Source organism: Vicugna pacos, chromosome 34 (genome assembly GCF_048564905.1).
Source record: "Vicugna pacos chromosome 34, VicPac4, whole genome shotgun sequence".
Classification (NCBI taxonomy): domain Eukaryota; kingdom Metazoa; phylum Chordata; class Mammalia; order Artiodactyla; family Camelidae; genus Vicugna; species Vicugna pacos.
Window position 1 is genome coordinate 22,377,117 of NC_133020.1, and position 17,933 is coordinate 22,395,049.

Below are 17,933 nucleotides of genomic sequence, written 5' to 3' on the forward strand. Positions count from 1 at the left end.
GCACTAGTGCTTCCGCTGGAACCGTCCGGTGGAGGCCGGCCAGCACACACACCCGTCAGCAAACACCACGTGTGGGCAGGCTTGTGCCCACAGCTGTCACAGGGGCCCTGCCTGCACCCCTTTCCTTAGCCTCACTCCCTCTTTCCTGGTCTCTGAAGGGAACAACAAAATCGAGGCCATTTTTACATCTATGTCACGTCCTTCTCCAACTTTAGTCTAGATCAGTGATCAACCAGGTGAGTCTTCCCCTCAGGGGTCACCTGACAGTGTCAGGGAACATTTCTGGTTGTCACAACCTGGGAAGGGGTGTACTGACATCTGGCGGGAAGAGGTCAGAGACATCGGGGGATACGGACAACAGTGTGTAGCAAAGACTTGTCCTGCCTGAAGGTCAAGAGTACTGAGCCCGAGGACCCTTCGTGGAGTCACATCAAACTACTTCCATCTCGCTCAACAGGCCAACCAACCCACCTGACTGAGCCGGGGCCCGACAGACAAGGTCATCACGACAGAGTCCCCACCTCTGCTGCCAGACCCCGGAGCGCAGCACATGGAGGACCCCTGGGAACGGCTGGTGCAGAGAGGACGCCCAGGGGAGGGGCCCGGCTCTCACCACCCCCTGAAAGACCCCACTCACAGGGGACTGCTCGCTGTCTGAGCCCCGCCTGCTGTGCTGTGTGTATGTGTGTGAGCCAGACGACCAGGCTGGGCAGGGCCTGCGGGAGACAAAAGCTGTTGACCGGCCGTGCTCCTCGCTGGGTGCTGGAAGCTGACAGGTACCATCAGAAGGTCCTTTTGCTAAACCCAGGGAGGAAACTAGACTTGAAGACACAACGTGGGAAAAGTGTCTTTCCCTCTGTCTTCAGCTCCTCTTCTCTCCACTTTCCAAAAAACGTCCTCGGCAAGCTCATGGGCTCCCTGTCCCGACATCTTCCCTGCTGTGCCTGCAGGTGCTCAGACCGAGGGCACTTCTGTGCCCAACCACACTCTCCAAACACTGCAAAGCCAAACTGCTCATCACAATGCCGTGTCTGGTTAGCCCAGATTTAAGCGTCATTTTATGTGTGAGTGGAGTCCAAGGCGGCCCAAACTTCGACAGGTAAGAATTTCCACGTTTCTCTCCTTTCACAGGTGATTTTGCTCCAGTAGTCAGAACGAAGATGCAGATCCCACCCCCTCTCTTTCCTTCTGCCAACTCCACCCAGTCCAGGGCAGGCAAATACTCATGGGGACTGCGAGTGGCAGCTGTGACAGCAGTAAGAGAATGAAGACGTCAGCTCAACCACCACTGGTGCCTTTTACAGAAATAAAATGAGTGCATACAAGGAGAAATAAGCAACGGATTTACGCATCAGAAGGAGCTACGCTGGGGCCCAGAGAACAACCTGAATGCCCCTGCGAACACAAACCACCCCTGGACGCCTGGCAGGCACGGCTCCATGTTGGGGGACACAGGAAGGCAATGTTCTCGGCTTATTCTTAGTAATACAACTTCAGACCTGATTTTATTTGTGATGATCAAAAGGAGAGTTGATGTAGAGAAAATGAAAAGTTCAACGTGTTACAGTCAATTCAACGTTTTTATTTTCTTCCTCAATTTCTTTTGATTTTTCCCCTTCACATATCGGTGATGAAACCCTTTGTTCTTTAATCTACTGTTTCCAAAGTCATGTTCCTTGCCCTGGGATCACTGCTCGAAAACTGGGGCCACGTATATCCCAGGAATGATCAAACGCTCACGCATTGATTAGACAGATGCCCACGAGTGGTTCTGACAAGCCGTGCCTGTGAGCTGAGCCCCTCTCTCCCAGGGTGGACGCCCGAAGCTGGAGTCGGATGGAGGGCATGGCGCTGCGGGCGTGCAGGCTCTGGGGTAGCCTCCACCCCGACTGCTGGTCAGTTCTGTGGCCTCGATCAAGTCTGCCTGCCTTCCACGTGCTTGTCTCCCTGCAAGATGACGCCCTCCTCACAGCCCACTGGGAGGCTGGTGAGAGGTGAGGGCACACAGCACCTGACAATGCCCCACGTGCCACAGGTGCTGCAGGTCAGTTGCCCGCCATCCTGCGTCTTCTGGAATGCTCTCCCGGAGTTAGTGACAACGGCTGCTATGGCAAAGTAACCAGCGCAATCACGTGGGGGGAACAACAGGAGTCAGTGCACTTCAATTGTTACTCCCTGCTTTCACTTGAGGGGGACGTCAGCAGAGAAGGGGCCCTCACTGCGTGGAGCACAGGCAGCGAGACCTGGCGCCCTGCAGTCGGTTGGTCCCCGCCCCCGGTTACCCTAGGGCCCAGCACTGCCTGCTTCTCGGAGGCTCAGAGCCTCCATGCGCCTCTGGGGCTGCCTTCCCTGCACCCCGGGTCCCAGCGTTACTGGGCCTCCAGCAATGCTGACACCCCAAGAAAGGAGGGCCCCGCTAAAGGCACGCAGGGAGCTGGTTTCGAGTAATTCACATTAGACTGAACTCTAGGGCAGAACATTTACTTTTAAAGGAAGAACCTACTAGCCCAGTAAGTCTGTCACTGGTAAGACGGTGGGGCAGAAATTCTATAGCTGGTCTCTCAAACCTGGTCTTTCTAATCCTGACTCGGTTCTAGAAAACAGGGAAGTAAGAACGGACAGGCTGCCGTAACTGCTCCTTCGGCGCCAGGCTGAGCTCAGGCCAGGCCTGGTGCCTCACAAACACTCCTCCCTCAGGTCCCAGGAGAGGCCACCCACCACACCTTCCAGGCTGGACCTCTGCCGTCTACCAAGCGCAGGGGGGCTCTCCCTCCCCGGAGGTCACATTCACATAAGGCCCGGTTTCGTTACCTTGAAAGAACACGAGCTCTGAATGAAAACGTATTTACTGAGACCTTTGCAGTGAAACAGCCCCGATTCTGTCGTGTCCGTTTAAGGCCCAGGTCCATCTGGTGTCCCCGCTCCACACTTGGCAGAGGGTCTCCAGGGACCCTCAGGGTGGCCGACCTTTCCGGGCGGTTGGCTCTGGTGGAAGCCCAGTGACACCAGGACCCAGGGTGCAGGCAAGGCGGCTTTGGCACCTCAGGGAAGCAGGCTTCTCTGGTGACCTGGGCTCCTCAGCATAAGCGGCTATCAAAGACCTACAATTCTGGGCAAGGACACCATGGAACAGCAGCGATGCCCTGGAAATCATCCTGACCCTCTACGGAAATGTAGAGCAGGGACTCCATCACTGAAGACACACACTAGGGACAGTTTCATGCGATTAACGTACAATCACAGTGAGCTGACAAGCACAGAGACAGAGGTAAATCAGAACACACACGAGGCGACAGAAACCCGACTCTGCGGTGAGGATTCTCCCAGTAATCGTTAGCACGGTCCCAGGCGCCTGCTCAGCCTGCTCCCCTGCCGGGAGGTGCCCCCAGAGTGCCAAAGAGGGGCCTCTGTCAGTGGCGAGCCTTCCTCACTTTGGGGCCCTCTGGCCACACCTGTGTACACCCGTGGAGAGGGAAGGACATCAGCAAAGGCAAGGTGGAGTTTGCTTGGCTTGAGTCAGGGGCTGGGTGTGGGCAGTGGCTCAACCTCTCACCCGCTGTCCCTGCAGATCCGTAAGGTGCCTCAGGAACACTCAGGGAACGATCGCAACGTCTGCAGAGCTGTGCGGAAGCCGGGCCGCGGGACGTCAACACGAGGCGGTGCTCGTGCACTGGTGAAACCTGGGAACACCTGAAGTGGCCCTGCCTCCCCTCCCAGGTGCTGGGAGGTTTCCTGAGCAAACCCAACCCCCACCCCCTGTACAAGTGGTGAAGAGGCACGCCCAGCACACGGCTGCAGAGGCCTGACCTGGCTGCCTCCCCTGCCTGCAGCACTTGTGACTCATCTCCTTGCGGGCACTTGCTAGGTGCTGGGCTGGATGTAAGTTGGAAGGAAAGGACTAACTTCCGAATCTTGATGAGGAGTCCTCCTGAACCCCTGCCTGGCTGTTACATTTAGGAAAGCCTCAAGGCAGAACAGAGACACCTCACTGCTCCCGGCCCCCAGGGCAGTGGCTAGAGTCAGAAACAGGAGCAGCGCTGGGCTCCTCGCCCCAAGCAGACGCAGGCTCAGTGTGGTCTCCTGTCCCTCCACCGGCTCCAGCCCTCGGTCCCTCGCACTGGCTGACTGAATGTGGGGCACGGGGGGCATCTTTCTCACTCTCTCCTACCTGCAGCTGCTACAAAGCTGAATGTCTCCCACCATGCCACCCTTTTGTTAACGGGAACCTACGTTTTAGGTATATACATGCTATTTCCCCATTTTAACACACGTACACTCTCTCCTGACCCTGGCCCAGGATTGAGAGTCCGGAGGCACGACGGTTTCAGGCCCACTCCCTGAGCGACCCTTTCCCACCCTCCAATCAGGAAAAAGCGGAGGAAAAGAAATACTCAGAAACCTGAAGAGTGTTTGGAATTTATTCTCTTAAATAAGAAGGATAACATTTGTTAAAAAAAAATTAAAAGCATAACACCTTAGTTTCACAGTAACGGAGAAACAACGTTACACAATTAAAAAAAACAACTCACAAAGATACACACCGAAACTCAGAGGAACACAGGTTAGCAACAAGGGCAAACACGAGGCCAGAGGTGGATGGGTGCGGCCTTCCTGGCAAAGCCCTGGCCTCTCTGAACCGCCTGCTCTCTTCCCTACCTCAACAGCCCAGGAAAGGGGTACGGAACCCCTTAATTCACTGGTCAGGCCTTCAAGGCCAAGCTGATGCTCCTTTCAGGAGGGTCTAGGAATGTCCCACTGTCCTACAGACACAGTGCACACCAAGAGACAGCAGCAAGCTGAGGAACGGCCCGGGGAGGCCACACACTGAACGCCAAGTGGCTCTTGGGGTTCTTGTAAGTCACTTTCGGGGGGTGGGCATGTGCACCGCTCACTTTCCGAGACGCTCACCCTGAAGTCTCCCGTGCACCAGTGTGCCTGGCTGCTCCGGCCCTCCGAAAGACTACTCCAGGTCAGGCACAGCTGCCCAGGGGAAATGCCCCCTTGCCTTCCAGAACCAGGGAACAAGACGCTTAGAAAAAGCGTCACCAGTACTGTCACTGTTGCTTAGGACACAACATATAAACATCTACTGCAGGTGACATTCAACCTGCATAAACACACACGTGTATGTATGTAAATGTTCACAGATCACCATTTACCGTGACTCAGGGTAGGGCTGGGGGTTTAAGCTGGGTACCAAATTCTCTGCTCTACTAATAGGTTTTCCAGAAATGCCTATAAGGGAAGAGGGCTTGAGAAGCAGTGGGAAGATCTCGTAATGTCCTCCTGACGGCCGGAACCCAGAAATGGAATTCCTCATAGCAAGTGGCTGTTCTAGCTGGTGTGGTGGCGAATGCCTGCATTTCTTAATGGCTCATTCAGCATCCAAACTATGGAACCCAGGGGTGACCGTGCAGGGGTGTCTGGGGACGGGGCAGGCACCTGCCACAGCAAGGCAGTCTTTTGTCATCTTTCCGGAAGATGGCAGACGAGGGACTGCTTCTCCCACCCCATCTCTGTCCCTGTGCTGAGAAGCTCCCATCCTTTCCTGTGGTGCCCAGGGCTGTCTGCTTCATTTATGGTTCCCCCCATCTCAGATGTCGAGGGGGTGCCTCTGCACGAGACAAGGACCTAAAACCTGCAACTGAGGGTCTTGTATTCACGGGGATAAGACCCAGCTTGGGGGTCTTCTTTCTGACTGTTGTTGTCCAAAGGCTTCCTACAGTCAGGGCAGGACTGTGAGGCCAGGGTCAGAGAGTCCTGGCCAGGCCCACTGATCTGCATTAGTCAGAATCAGCAGCTTGGAAACGAAGCATTACAGATACTGAGGACAAAAGGAGGTTTCTATATTTAAAGCACATTACAAAGACACTAAAGCAGGCAGCAGCTGTAGGCAAGGCTGCCAGAGACAGACAATGCAGGACTAGGTTCCTCTAACTTGTGGGCTGTTTGGTTTTTGCAATGGCAGTAATTTTGGTGCGTGAGAAAAAGAATGTGCGCGAGAAGAGGGAAACGGGGGCACAGAACAACCGGAGCCACCCAGTCACAGGTCTCCCAGCTCCACCCGGGGGGCAGGAGTCGCACCCCTACACGCGCAGCTGAGAATGTGGGCCAGGGACCTGGGGCGACGACCACTGCCCCGGACACGGCCTGGAGCCACAGAACACCTGAGTTCTCCTGAAGCTTTTCAAAAGGAAGTTCTAGCTACCAGTCAAAGCTTTCATCTGGGATTTAAAAGAAGAAATCCCCATTAAAGAAGAAAAAGAAGTCGATTTCATGCCAAGGATAGAACACACCTGTGACCCTGCTCCTCCTCTGCGGAGGCCGGGCAGGTCAGACGCCCACCCAGGTCCACACAGGTCTCCAGAGGCTGAAGCCTCTGAAACAACTGAACCTCTCAGGCCCTCGGCGCTGGCTTTCCCACAGCCCAGAGGGCACCTCTAACTGGGGCTCAGGCTGCGGCGGCCCTAGGGCCGTATCTCGACACCCCTGCGCTGTGAGAGGCACGTCACCTTCAGAATCAAGAACGTCCTTGGGCCGCTTCTGCCTTAGTTGTCGTGACTTTACCACATCACCAGCTCTCATCATCTCTCCCTGCGTCATACTGTCTTCTCCTCTACACAGCCCTGAATTCTCCACGACTCCTAAAAACCTGAAGCCCCACGCTCTCAAAGCAGACAGTAAGGCCGGCAAACTGAGCTGGGTGGTGGGTACTCAGCTCACTTGGCCTGACCTCCGCGGGCCTCGCTCTTTAGAAGGCGCTCTGCACCAAAGCCCACAAGGAGGGCTTAGCGCCTTGAGTCGCCTGCCGAGTACCCAGGGGTGCTCAGCCGCTCAAAGGCACACAACGGCGTCTCTGTCTAGACCCCTTTCCTTATGTCATCTGCCAGCTCCCCTGCTGCAAGGCCTGTCAGCCCCTTTGAGAAAGACAGATTACAAAGGGGTTCAAGGCTGTAGAGGCACCAAGTCACTCGTGGCTTAAACATGGCTACAAAACGCTGGTCCCACCTGCAGGACACATGGAGCAGCAGACGCCGAGTTCACCGAGCCCCACTGGATCTGCTTCGTCTCAGCCTCCTGGCACTGCAGCCGGGGGCACCACCTAGCCTCAGGGCACATCCCCCTGCCCCAGAACAGCACCACAAGGATTCCGTCAGTTCTTAAGCATGAGGAAAGGAGTGACTCTGGGAGCCTCCCATCTGAAGGCGGAGTGAATAATTTCTCTTTTTTCCCCACTGTGGAAATTCCACCCCAACGCCCTCTCCAGTTTCTGGCCTTAGCTGGTCATCTTTATGTGGTTTTCATGGGGTGATTTCTAAGAGTCTATAAATGACTGCTTGAGATAGGTTTGCTTTGACACTGTGGTAAGCAGAAACGTGACCTTGATGACTGCTCCCCACTGGCTACAGTGACCCTGGGCCGTGAGCAGCCTGGGGCCGTGCAGGCTGTCAGGACCACCCATGTCTGTGGAACAGTGCCCCACCTCACAGGCTGGTTTGACAGGGCGTTGACAGAGGTGATCTTAAGCAAAAATACACGACTCTTCACAACAAGCCTGGTGCCCCCGAGCCATTCCGTCTCTTGCCCTCCAAGGCCAGAATAAATGTGTTTTTAGAGCTGCGGGTGGTGGCACTCACCTCCTGACATAAGAAGTGGTTAGTGAAAGTGGGACAAATCAGGGCCTGACCCTCGTGAGGAGTGTGAATGCCCTCAAACAGCCAGGACAGGCATGTCCTTCAGGGGCTGCAGGGGAGAGGGAAGAGCAGGGCCAGCTCATCTAGATGCCTAAGCAAGGAAGAGGCCAGAGGACGGAGGAAAGTGGAAGCGGACGCACTTCCGGATCACGGGCCTTGTCCCATTCCATGCTCTGTGTCTGAGGAGCCTGCTGCCTCGCTGGGGTCAGCGCTAACAGCAGCCCGTTCGGAACTCCTGTTTACCTGACAGGGCCTGGGCCAACCCCCAAGGTGTCTGACGGGTGTGGGCGGGTCCCAGGGCTGCAGCGGTCTACCCTGGAGATTCTGCATGGGCGAGGCCGAGCCTGGCGGTGCCACCCCTACTGGCTCACAGTCTGCCAGTGAAACTCCCCTCTGATTTGTACCAGCACCTCTGACAGGCCATAGAGAAAAGGGACTCCAAATGCAAGCAGCTGGCACATGAAAAAGGAGTCCAGAGGGTTTTGGGCCACCTGATGCCCAATCGAGGAGATGTTGTTTTGGAAGTGCTGGCTCATCCCCTTGGCCTTGTCACAGAGGCCGAGAGAGTGACGCACCACCCAGCCAAACAAGGAAGTGAGGCTACCTGGAGTTCTCTCGGCAGGGCTGGCACCGGCGCTGGGCCGTCCGCTGGTGTCTGTGGCGGGGCCGTCCTGCAGGGGCGCCCTGGCCTCCTAAGAGAGTCCGCGAGAGAGGAAGAGGGACTGAGTGGAACACCCCCATCTCAGGAGGCCAGCTCCACCAGGCAGCTGGAGTCACGTCGGGACACAGTCTGGACCACCCGGGACCCCTTTCCCACAGGCCCTGTGCAGTCAGCGGAAGCCCACAGGCCAACACGGCAACACCACATGGTGAAGAGGGCACCCAGCTTCCCCGACAAAGATGGGGCAGGGGCTGATTACTCTCATTAAACAAAAAGAAGATACATAATTCCCGAAGTAAAGTTAAAGGAACTGGCCGCAGAGCTTTTATTTATAGCCAAGTCCTTTTTCAGTGTCCTCCTCTCAGAAAGGTACTTATTTCTGGAGGCAGAGGCTTCTTTTGTACACAGTGAGCAGAAAGGAGGGTCTGACACGGTTTCCAAATCCAACTTCGGTGGTGATGGAACATTACTTTAGTGAGATATAACATGAGATTACGCTTGAAACATTGTTCCCTCCCCAAACAGGACTGTGACCGTCTCTCAGACCGTCCCCATTCACAGGAAAGGCAATTCAGCGGCCATTCAGGGCCTGCCTACAGGCCACACCCTGACCTGTTACTGCACTGGAATGGCACCTGCTACCCCCCACCGCCACCAAGATGAATCACTATTACCTTTCCAGACAGAGGAGCCACTGCTGGTCTCTTCCTCTGTGCAGAGCCGGACAGCCGGTAACAGTAGTGTGGTTTGCAGTAGAATTTACCTGCAGGCACCAAGAGGCGGAGTAAGAGGGAGCGAGCAGGTTCTGAAAATCTGAACTTGATGCCCTAGTCCCCATCCCCCAGCCCCAGCCTTTCCCAGGCCAAGGGTTCCTGTTCAGGGAGGCCAGGCCCTTCTCTCCTGGATGTGTGGAGGCCACGGAGCCATACCCCAATCAGGGCTGAGAGAAGAGACAAGCCTGCGTGGGAGGGCCAGCAGACAAAGCGGCAGTGTGTGGAGAACAGTGTGGCCACATGCAAGGCCAGAGGGGCATTTCTGGAGAAACCAAGAATGAACACAAGTGGTGGAGGCGTGAAGGCTGCTGGGGGTGGGGTGGCACTGACCGTTAACTCTGCCAGAACCCCTCCTGTTCCCCCCACAAGCCATCACCAAACTGCAGCTTTGACCCCTAGTGGGCCAGGATCAGCATTAAAAAACAATACAGAACCAACCAAAAAAAAAAAAAAATCCTACAACGAACTGTGACTAGAATGAAACAGAATAAAACTAAGAAGCATCAGAGTGCACAGTGGCACCGTCAGTCAAGCGTTACTTCCCACAGGTCTCAGCTGTGCCGCCCAGGACCTCCAGGTCCCGGTGTAACACGTATGCCTCTCCGTGGGTGGGGTCAAGAGTGTGAAAAACATTTTCCCATGAAGCTGGTAGTGGGATTCAGTCACAAAGGGTCATTTTCCCCTCAACTCTTTCTTTACTCCCAGTTAGAGCCAAGGCTTTTGAAAATTAAAGGATAGATCCTACTACAGAAACTGTTGGAACAGGAGTAACCCCACTCCTCCTTCTCATCTGGGGAGCAGTTCCTTTGACAAATGAACTTTCCTGTTCTCAAAACTAGAGAACCTAACCAAAAATACAATAAAAAAGATCAATGAAACTAAGAGTTTTTTTTTTTGAAAAGAGAAACAAAATTGACAAACCTTTATTATACTAATTCAGAAAAAGAGACAGAAGACTCAAAATTGGAAGTGAAAGAGAAGACATTACAACTGACACCACAGAAACACAAAGGATCACGAGAAACTATTATAAACAATCATGGGCCAAAAGCTGGGTCACCTAGAAACACACAACCCATCAGGTCTGTCATAAAGAAGCAGAAAATCTGAACAGACCAATGTTGACTAAGAAGAGTGAATTAGTAATCAAAAAATAGGGGGAAAAAAAAAGACCTACAAAAGATTGCTTTGGCAACTCGGGGTCTTTCGTGGTTCTGTACAAATTTTGGAATTGTTTATTCTAGTTCTGTGAAAAATGTCACAAGTATTCTGACAGGGGCTGCACTGGATCTGTAGATTGCTTTGGGTAGTAGAGACTTTTTGATTAATATTGATTCTTCCAATCCAAGAGCACAAGATATCTTTCCATTTCTTTGTATCATCTTCAATTTCCTTCGTCAATGTTTTACAGTTGTCAGAGTACGGGAAACCCCGTTGGTTAAGTTTATTTCTAGGTATTTTGTTGTTTTTGATGCAATGGAAATGTTTATGCCAGTTATAAAATTCTGGTTTTTGAAGTGAAAAGAAGAAAAATTGAATGAAGGACCACAAATGGCAAAATATCCTTCTTTTTTATGGGTGAGTTGTACTCTGTTACACACATATGCTGCTGACCCACTGTTGGGAATGCCGCACTCAACAGGTGAGTCCCTCCTTGGCTGCGCCCCTATCTCGTCCTTTCCCACCAGCTCAGACTCCCATAAGGACAGGGACGGTGCTCCCGGAACTGCTGAGCCCCATGAGCTCCCCCGCTGAACCCTGTTACACTCTGCGCTGCGCCCTCAGCCCCGGTCACTTTCACACCATCTCACCTGCGTTCCCTGATGGGAGTGCAAGCTCCCATGACCCTTCATCTGCGTCCTCAAGGGAACATGGGGCATGACCTACGGGCAGAGTGCTCAAGGATCAGGTAGCTGGAGCGTGAGGGACTGTCCAGGCAGACGTCAGAGAGGGGGCCAAAGAGAATGACCCAAGCATGGAGGACAGTTAAAAGCACTGGATGGGCTCCCTCCGTCAACTCCTACCTTTGGAGATCAAAGATGTTACCCAAAACCAGGTGTTGGGGACGGGGGCAGAGTCTGACCCCCAGCAGTGCGGACAACTGTCCCAACTCTCCCCTTGCGGGGCAGAACGGAGGGCTGGCTGCCAGAGTGGTGAGTCTGCCTGCTTCCAGTCACCACCGGCTCCTTCCTGCCTCCCTGGGACAGACCTGTCTGGAGACTAACTATTCTGACAGCCAGGATGGCGCGCGGTGCCCCTCCTGCAGGAGGTCACCCTGCAGCCTCCGCAGCCGTGAAGTAGCTCGTCAGCGTGGTGACCTGACACCACCCCATGGGGATCCACCCCCCTCCCTCCTAGTCTAGTTCTTTCTACTGCTTCTGACTCAGTGGGGTTGCCTCTCATGAAGTTCCTTCCACTTCCTGTAGGAATGGGACTAGGAACCATCAGAGCCTCTGTGACCTTTTTCAATTAACCTCAAAGGGTCTTCAGGTGGCAGACCTGCCTCTGTCTGCCTCTCTTTCAGGTTTCATTACCTATCTGCCTCTCTTTCAGGTTTCATTACCTATCTGCATGATTCTCCACCTTCTGCTTTATCAAGGTCATTCCACTCTAAAACCAGCAAACATCACAAAAGGCCTGGGCTTGAACAGCATAGTAACTCAGATTAGGCCCTGAGCAATTCATCAGAGAGAGGCTGATGCTGGAGAGGGCAGTCGTCTTCAGGAAGCTCAAGTAGGAGGACAGGGAAAGGGAACACTGGACCACAGGCAAGAAATGTGACTCCTATAAGCCTGGGATTCTTCTCCAAAGTAAAGACAGAAAGGACCTATTCTCACTGGGTCCCTGTATCTTAAGGCCTCTAGAGGAGTCTGTGAAGCCGAGAAATGACTGAGGTAAACGCACATCCTTCTCACCATTGTTACAAGTAATCTGATACAGACTGGTGACTGCGCAGAAGCTAAGGAGGAGTCTTAGAGAAAATGCAAAGAATAGAGGGGGGAGGCACCGAACGAAAAGATGTGCACGTGAGAATGCAGTGAGAGACCCCAAGATGCACTCGAACGGAGAAAGGCACCCCAGACTCACCGCCCTCAAGGTCGTAGGCGTAGGCTGAGAGGCGCAGGGTGGTGGCGCAGTACTCGCACTTGAAGCAGCTCCGGTGGAAGAACTTGCCCTCGGCACTCAGCCTCTCCATCACGTAGACCCGCTTCTGGCAGAAATAGCACGTGTCGCTGCCCCCCAGGTTCTGTGGGAACTCCTTCTTTATCGAGCCCTGGGGGGAGGCGCACACATCAGGCCAGTGCCTCCTAGGCCCACCTCCCGAGGGCACACTACCCTCCCCGTAAGTGAGGCTGACCCTCACAAAGCAATCTGTGTCTGGGGCATCCAACCAGTGCAGTGATGGTGCCACACAGGCCCGCACAGCACTCGGCACTGACATCAGCTGACAGCCGGGAGGAGCCCTGAGTCTGTTTTACACAATTGCATGACCATCCAACCAAAGAACTTGGACAGATTCTGATTTGAAGGTACTCCTGTGGTTCTCCACGGACACAGGCCTCTGTACTCTAGAGCAGCCACTTGAGATGTATTGAGTACGCTTTCACACAACATTCTAAACAGCGACCTAGAAACTCAGTAACAAAATTCAGACAACCTCAGAAAGAAGTTACCCTGTGGCACATACTGGCTGTGTCCATTACCGAGACACTCAGAACAAACCAGGTTTTATCTACACAGACAGGGCTCTGAGCATATCTCTTACCAGTTCCTTCTTGTCTAGAAGGGTTTTGGGCTGTTCTTTCCTTTGAAGCTGATTGGCTATCTGCTCAGCCAATGAGCTCACTCCGCCCGTGTACATCTTTATGTACTTCTATTGGTTGGAGATTATAAAATAACCAGAATGAAGGGAAATGAGAAGGAAAAAAATAAGTTAAGAAGACAGGAAAAAAACCTTTGACAGGTACAAAATGAATGCAAGGTGCAGCAGCAAGTCATGCCAACACAGTGCCCACAAGCAGGAGCCCTGGTGTCGGTGTCCACACACTGGTGTCAGCAGAGGCAGGAGCATCAGCTACAGCGACAACTCAACTCAGGAAGGAGACCTTGGTCTCTCATGTCTTTCTGGACTACGCAGCATAGGGCAGGGGGAGGCAGGACGACGGGGTGGGCGCAAACAGAGACGAGAGTGGGAGGGACCTCTCTCCAGGACTCAAATCGCACAGAGAGCCCAAAAGGAACACATCCCTCCAAACAGCTGGGCCCAGACTGTGGCGTGTTTCAGGGCCCCGGAGAGGGCATCGGAGGTTATTTCCTCATTTAGAAAGCGACCGGAGGCCCACCTTTGCCCTCGTGACAGACACCAGTTGCCCAGTGTCCCCAGGGAGGCACCCCTCCTCCCTGATAAGGCTTCGGTCGGAGACGTCCTGTGCGGCAGATGCCCCTGGGCTTTATTGGGAAGAACCCTCCTCCCCACGGACAGCCACGTGTTCCACCTGCCCTGAGACCAAGGCCTCCCGGACTGGCTGGGGCACAGCAGGCGGCTACAAGCAGCCCGGCAGGCACGTCACTCGGCATAGTCCTAGGAAGTCAGAATGTGTTTCTAGTCCAGGAGCAATTATTTCTTTATAGGTTGAAAAAAGAAAAAAAATTCAACCACCTCAATCCTCTCTCTAGCAATGCTGAAGAAGGAACAGGAGAAAACTACAGATTTCAGCTGCGAGCCTTCCTGCGGGGGCCCAGCAAACCTCGCGTCCAGGTCACCCTTCCGGGCGGGGGTGACCCCGCCCCCTAGTGTGCGTGATGTGACACACCTCTCGGAGCTGTGTGCCCACCAGGTGCGAGGAGCCTGACGCTAATTCTGAATCAGAAACACGCCAGGAGCAGCTGTCTGAGGAATGCCAACAACCCCATTAGGAAGTGGCTGAACACAGGAATCACCAGCCTGAGCAACAGCATGTCCTGGGCCAGGCCAAGGACAAACAGGAGAAAGGCGCTGGGAGAAACTAACTCTACGTAAGTCTGAGAACCAGCAGAACAGATGAGCAAACAACTCAAGGTTCGGCTGGGATGGAAGAGGCAATTATATTTTTCAATTTAAAATAAAGAGATTCCAGAGATTGGTGCCATCTGCTCATTAACTCCGCAGCTTACAGCCCTCGGTGGTCGAGAAAAGCAAGTGGCTCTTAGACCTAAACCTTCTTTGGATTAGAAACATCAGGGAAGCTTAAGCCTGCAACAGACAGAGAGCAGGCAGAGCCAGGCAGGCCAGCTGACAGCTGACACCAGGGAGTAGAAAACTGCACTCCCCTCGTTCTACGGCAGATAGCGAGGGCGTGGACCAGCAGCCAAGTGTGAGGCCGGGACCCTGAGCAAGCCCTGCAGGGGCCCTCATTGCTCAGCCAGGACCCTTCTCTCCCACCAGAAACCAGCGCCCTCAGGAATCACAGCCCCAGGCCGTCTGCGTGAGAAGGTATCCGTCAGTTCTGCTCTCAGAGCTGGGTCATGGTGACAAGCACACCCCCAGGAGGGTGGAGACTCAGGTCTATCTGTTTCTGGCAAGAAGAGTAGATGGCTTCCTTCTCCCACTTGTAAGGAACAGTCGAAATGCAGCAGCCTCTGGACTCACACTGCTGTCACCATACCTGTACAGGCCTCCACACACAGGCTCCAAGCTCAGGAGCACGGCACAGACAGAAAGGGCAAGAAGATCCTCCAACCTTGCTGTGCACTGCTCTCCAGTGGGACCAGTTCCACTGCAGGAAGCAGCAGGGTTTATTCCTTAAATGATTACAAATCAAGAGGCTCCTGGAATACCGCATATTCACCACTCTGTTTAAGAGATTTAACTGCACTATGGTCCGTGTTTTGTAACACATCAACGCGAAGACATCTGGAGTTTAAAAAAGCTAACACCTGAAAACCGTTTTATCGTTAGTTGGTACAGCTGCACCGTGAGGAAAGCGGGTTTACTCGGGCAGAGTCTGCTCTGACGACAGCTGGCAGTCTCCTAACCGGGGCCCGGCTACCGACCTCTCACGCACGACAGGCACACACGTGGGACTCCTAAGGAGACAGGTGGGCACTGTGCAGGTGAGGTGAGCGGAGGCTGCCAATCCCAGGCATGCTACCTGTCGGAGGGAGTCAGAGGAGGGAGAGGCAGGGCGGCTGGAGGAGCGGAGGCTAAGAGAAAGCTCCCACTGGTCAACAAGAAATCGACGAGAAGGCTCAGGCTCTGGCTATAAAATACAAGGCGGAAAAGACAAATCAAAGGAAACATTAAATTACAAGTTGCACACTAACCTGACATAAGGAACTTGGCAGTTTCAGACCCTTTATCTAAATGGCAGATGCAACAAGGAAACACTCAGTCCCAGAAGCACCAATGGCTCGCTGCAGGTTCCCACTGGCCCTCAGCTCACCAACCCTCATGCTCACAGCCACGCTCGCGCTACAGCACGGTCCCATGGCCGTGAGCCCCTCGGAAGCCGTGTTTTCTCTTACTCAATGCCCCATCCGCCCACCCGGGTGCATAGCACAGCCAGCCAGGAGGCAGTGTCCTGCTCACATAGGCACTTTGTGCTCAGGCCTGAGCTGGGGTTTCTCTCTGGCAGAAGGAGATTCTACCACCTCATCACTCTGCCAGCCTTACAATGAGCGGACAGTAGAGACAGCACGTCTGGAGTGAAGCCTGAACTTTCTACACAAAACCCAGGAATGTGGCTTCTCCTACTCCTGCTGGTGCTGAGAAACTGCCTGCCTCAGAGCCCGCCCCTAGTCTTCTGCAGACCATAAGCAGTATGTGGAGCAAAGGTGGCTCGAGCAGCCAGGACTTCTCTGGTCCCCAGAGAGAAAAAGCAGCTGAGAGCCCGGCAAGCAGTAACTGCCTGGTTTCCCACACGTTCAGGGGGAGAGACCTGCAGAGCACAGGGAGGGGTGCTGTCACAGTGATGAGAAGCCCTGGCCCCTCAGCCCTCTACTTCAGCTCAGAGCGGCTCAGAGAAAACAGGGAGAGACTGAGCTCCCTGAACGGCAGAGCTGTGGGGCGGAGAGCAGGTGCGTGCGCAGGCTGGTTATGAGCCGTGGAGGGAAGGCCCTAGATGGAACATAAACCCTCAAAAGTATCTATCTGGACAGGAGACCTGCACTGAAGAATCTGGAAACCAGCCCACCGGGAAAATTAGAAAAAACTGCCCGCAAACTTTCCTGAGTTCAAAATCCCACCTTTCCTGCTGTGCCCTGCAGCCCCAAACTTCTGACAGCTTCTCCCTCTCATCTCTCCTTTCATTCAACACACTTCTCTCCACGGAGGCACTGCTTCATTACACACCTCAGGACCTCATTCAGTACGCAGTCCCCAAAACGAAGGCCATTGCCCTGTTCAGTGAAAATGCCTAGTTTTCTTTTTGAGAGGAACCAGCTTGTGAAGAAGGAAGAAACGGGCTGGCTCATGCAGTGCCCGTGGGAGGACGTGGTGCGAGGCGCCGCAGCCCCTCCGGTCTCCTGGGCAGCCTACCCTCCGCTCAGTGATGCGGGAAGATGGCTCTGCACTCCCAGGGGAGCAGCAGCAAAAGCGGAGGCAAAAATAAGAGAAAAAGGCTCTTGTGAAACTAACAGACATGATTCTTCACTGTCGCCATAGAGCTAGACCCACTCAGGGGTCAATTAAGGGTAATAGCAACAACCAAAAAAGTTTCACAAAATTTGCAGGCTTTTAAAAATGGGCATCTCTGCTACTCATCAGACCATATGCTGGCTGGTGTGAGCAGTCACTTCCTCCTTCAGTTTCTCAGAAAAGGCTAGCTGAAGCCTCACACCACGCACCTGATCTTGTCATCACCTTCCTTCCCCCACCCCTGTCCTCTTTATAGCTGAAAAGCCCCCAGACTGGTACGAGCTTGGTATTTCTCTCTCAAGATCCTGGACTTGCAAAAGAGCCAAGCAAACACCCCCTGCTTACTGATCTAGACCCCTCCCCAGTGGTCAAAGGCTATCCCTCCACTGGCGCACACTTGGGAATGGGAAGGTGAGTAGGCAGTGCAATCCGATCAGGCTGTCCACAGAAGCACAGACTCTCAGGATTCGCATCCAGTCTGAATGCTGAGTGGACAAATGCTCTACCGTAAATGTGATCTGTATGGGTCATCACTGTTAGAAAAGAGTTCTGGCTCTTGGCTGGGTGGCAAGAGTGTGCAAAAAGCAAAGGGTGAGGGGCCGCACCAACTTTCCCTCTACCCTCCTCACCCCCGCGTGCCCCATCTGTCTGGCTGCCAGCTTCCCAGGCCACGGTCATGCTCCTTTACCCTTTCTTGGTGGGGACTCTGCTCGCCACGGCTGTCAGCATCAAGATCCCTGTACGTCTGTTGGCAACAAAGTAGAAACTTAGGCTCCAACCAAATGCTCTATTTGGACCTACCAAGTGACAGTGCCAGAAATTCAGAGTTCATTCCAATACGTACCCCCTGTCCCCTGCTAGTGCCCACCCAGTAACCACAATCCCATCTGCACCAAATCCTGTGACTCCAGGACAACTTTCTGCACAGCTGTCCTGCCTGCCTGGCCACCAATGAGGTCAGGAACATAGATAAAGAACTATGGTTAGTACCAAGGTGGACGAACACATCTCTTTCACACAGTGGCACTCGGTTAGAGGCAGTCAGTAGGGGTGTACAAGGAGAGGCAGGTTAGAGGGTGAATCTCTCCACAACACAGCACTGGAAAGGAGAAGTGGGAAGACCGAAGGTGCCTGGAATAGCCCAGAGGAGACTCCAGGGCGGGAAGTGGGCCCTAAACAGGAGCACGGGA

At 53.9% G+C, this 17,933-nt stretch overlaps 1 protein-coding gene across 6 annotated transcripts in view; it reads right to left on the reverse strand.

Moving 5' to 3' along the window:
* Positions 1–17,933, reverse strand: part of MICAL3 (microtubule associated monooxygenase, calponin and LIM domain containing 3) — a 143,888-nt gene that overhangs the window by 40,459 nt on the left and 85,496 nt on the right. For 4 of the 6 annotated variants that reach the window (XM_072954453.1, XM_072954451.1, XM_072954450.1 and 1 more), the window contains 3 exons: positions 12,216–12,402; positions 9,030–9,118; positions 8,299–8,386 (listed from right to left, as the gene is read on the reverse strand). In XM_072954453.1, the coding sequence (XP_072810554.1) occupies positions 8,299–8,386; positions 9,030–9,118; positions 12,216–12,402 (364 nt within the window). Of the gene's footprint in view, positions 1–8,298; positions 8,387–9,029; positions 9,119–12,215; positions 12,403–12,894; positions 13,003–15,259; positions 15,368–17,431; positions 17,489–17,933 lie in introns of all 6 variants that reach the window. The other 2 variants (XM_072954448.1, XM_072954452.1) reach the window with 1 other exon arrangement.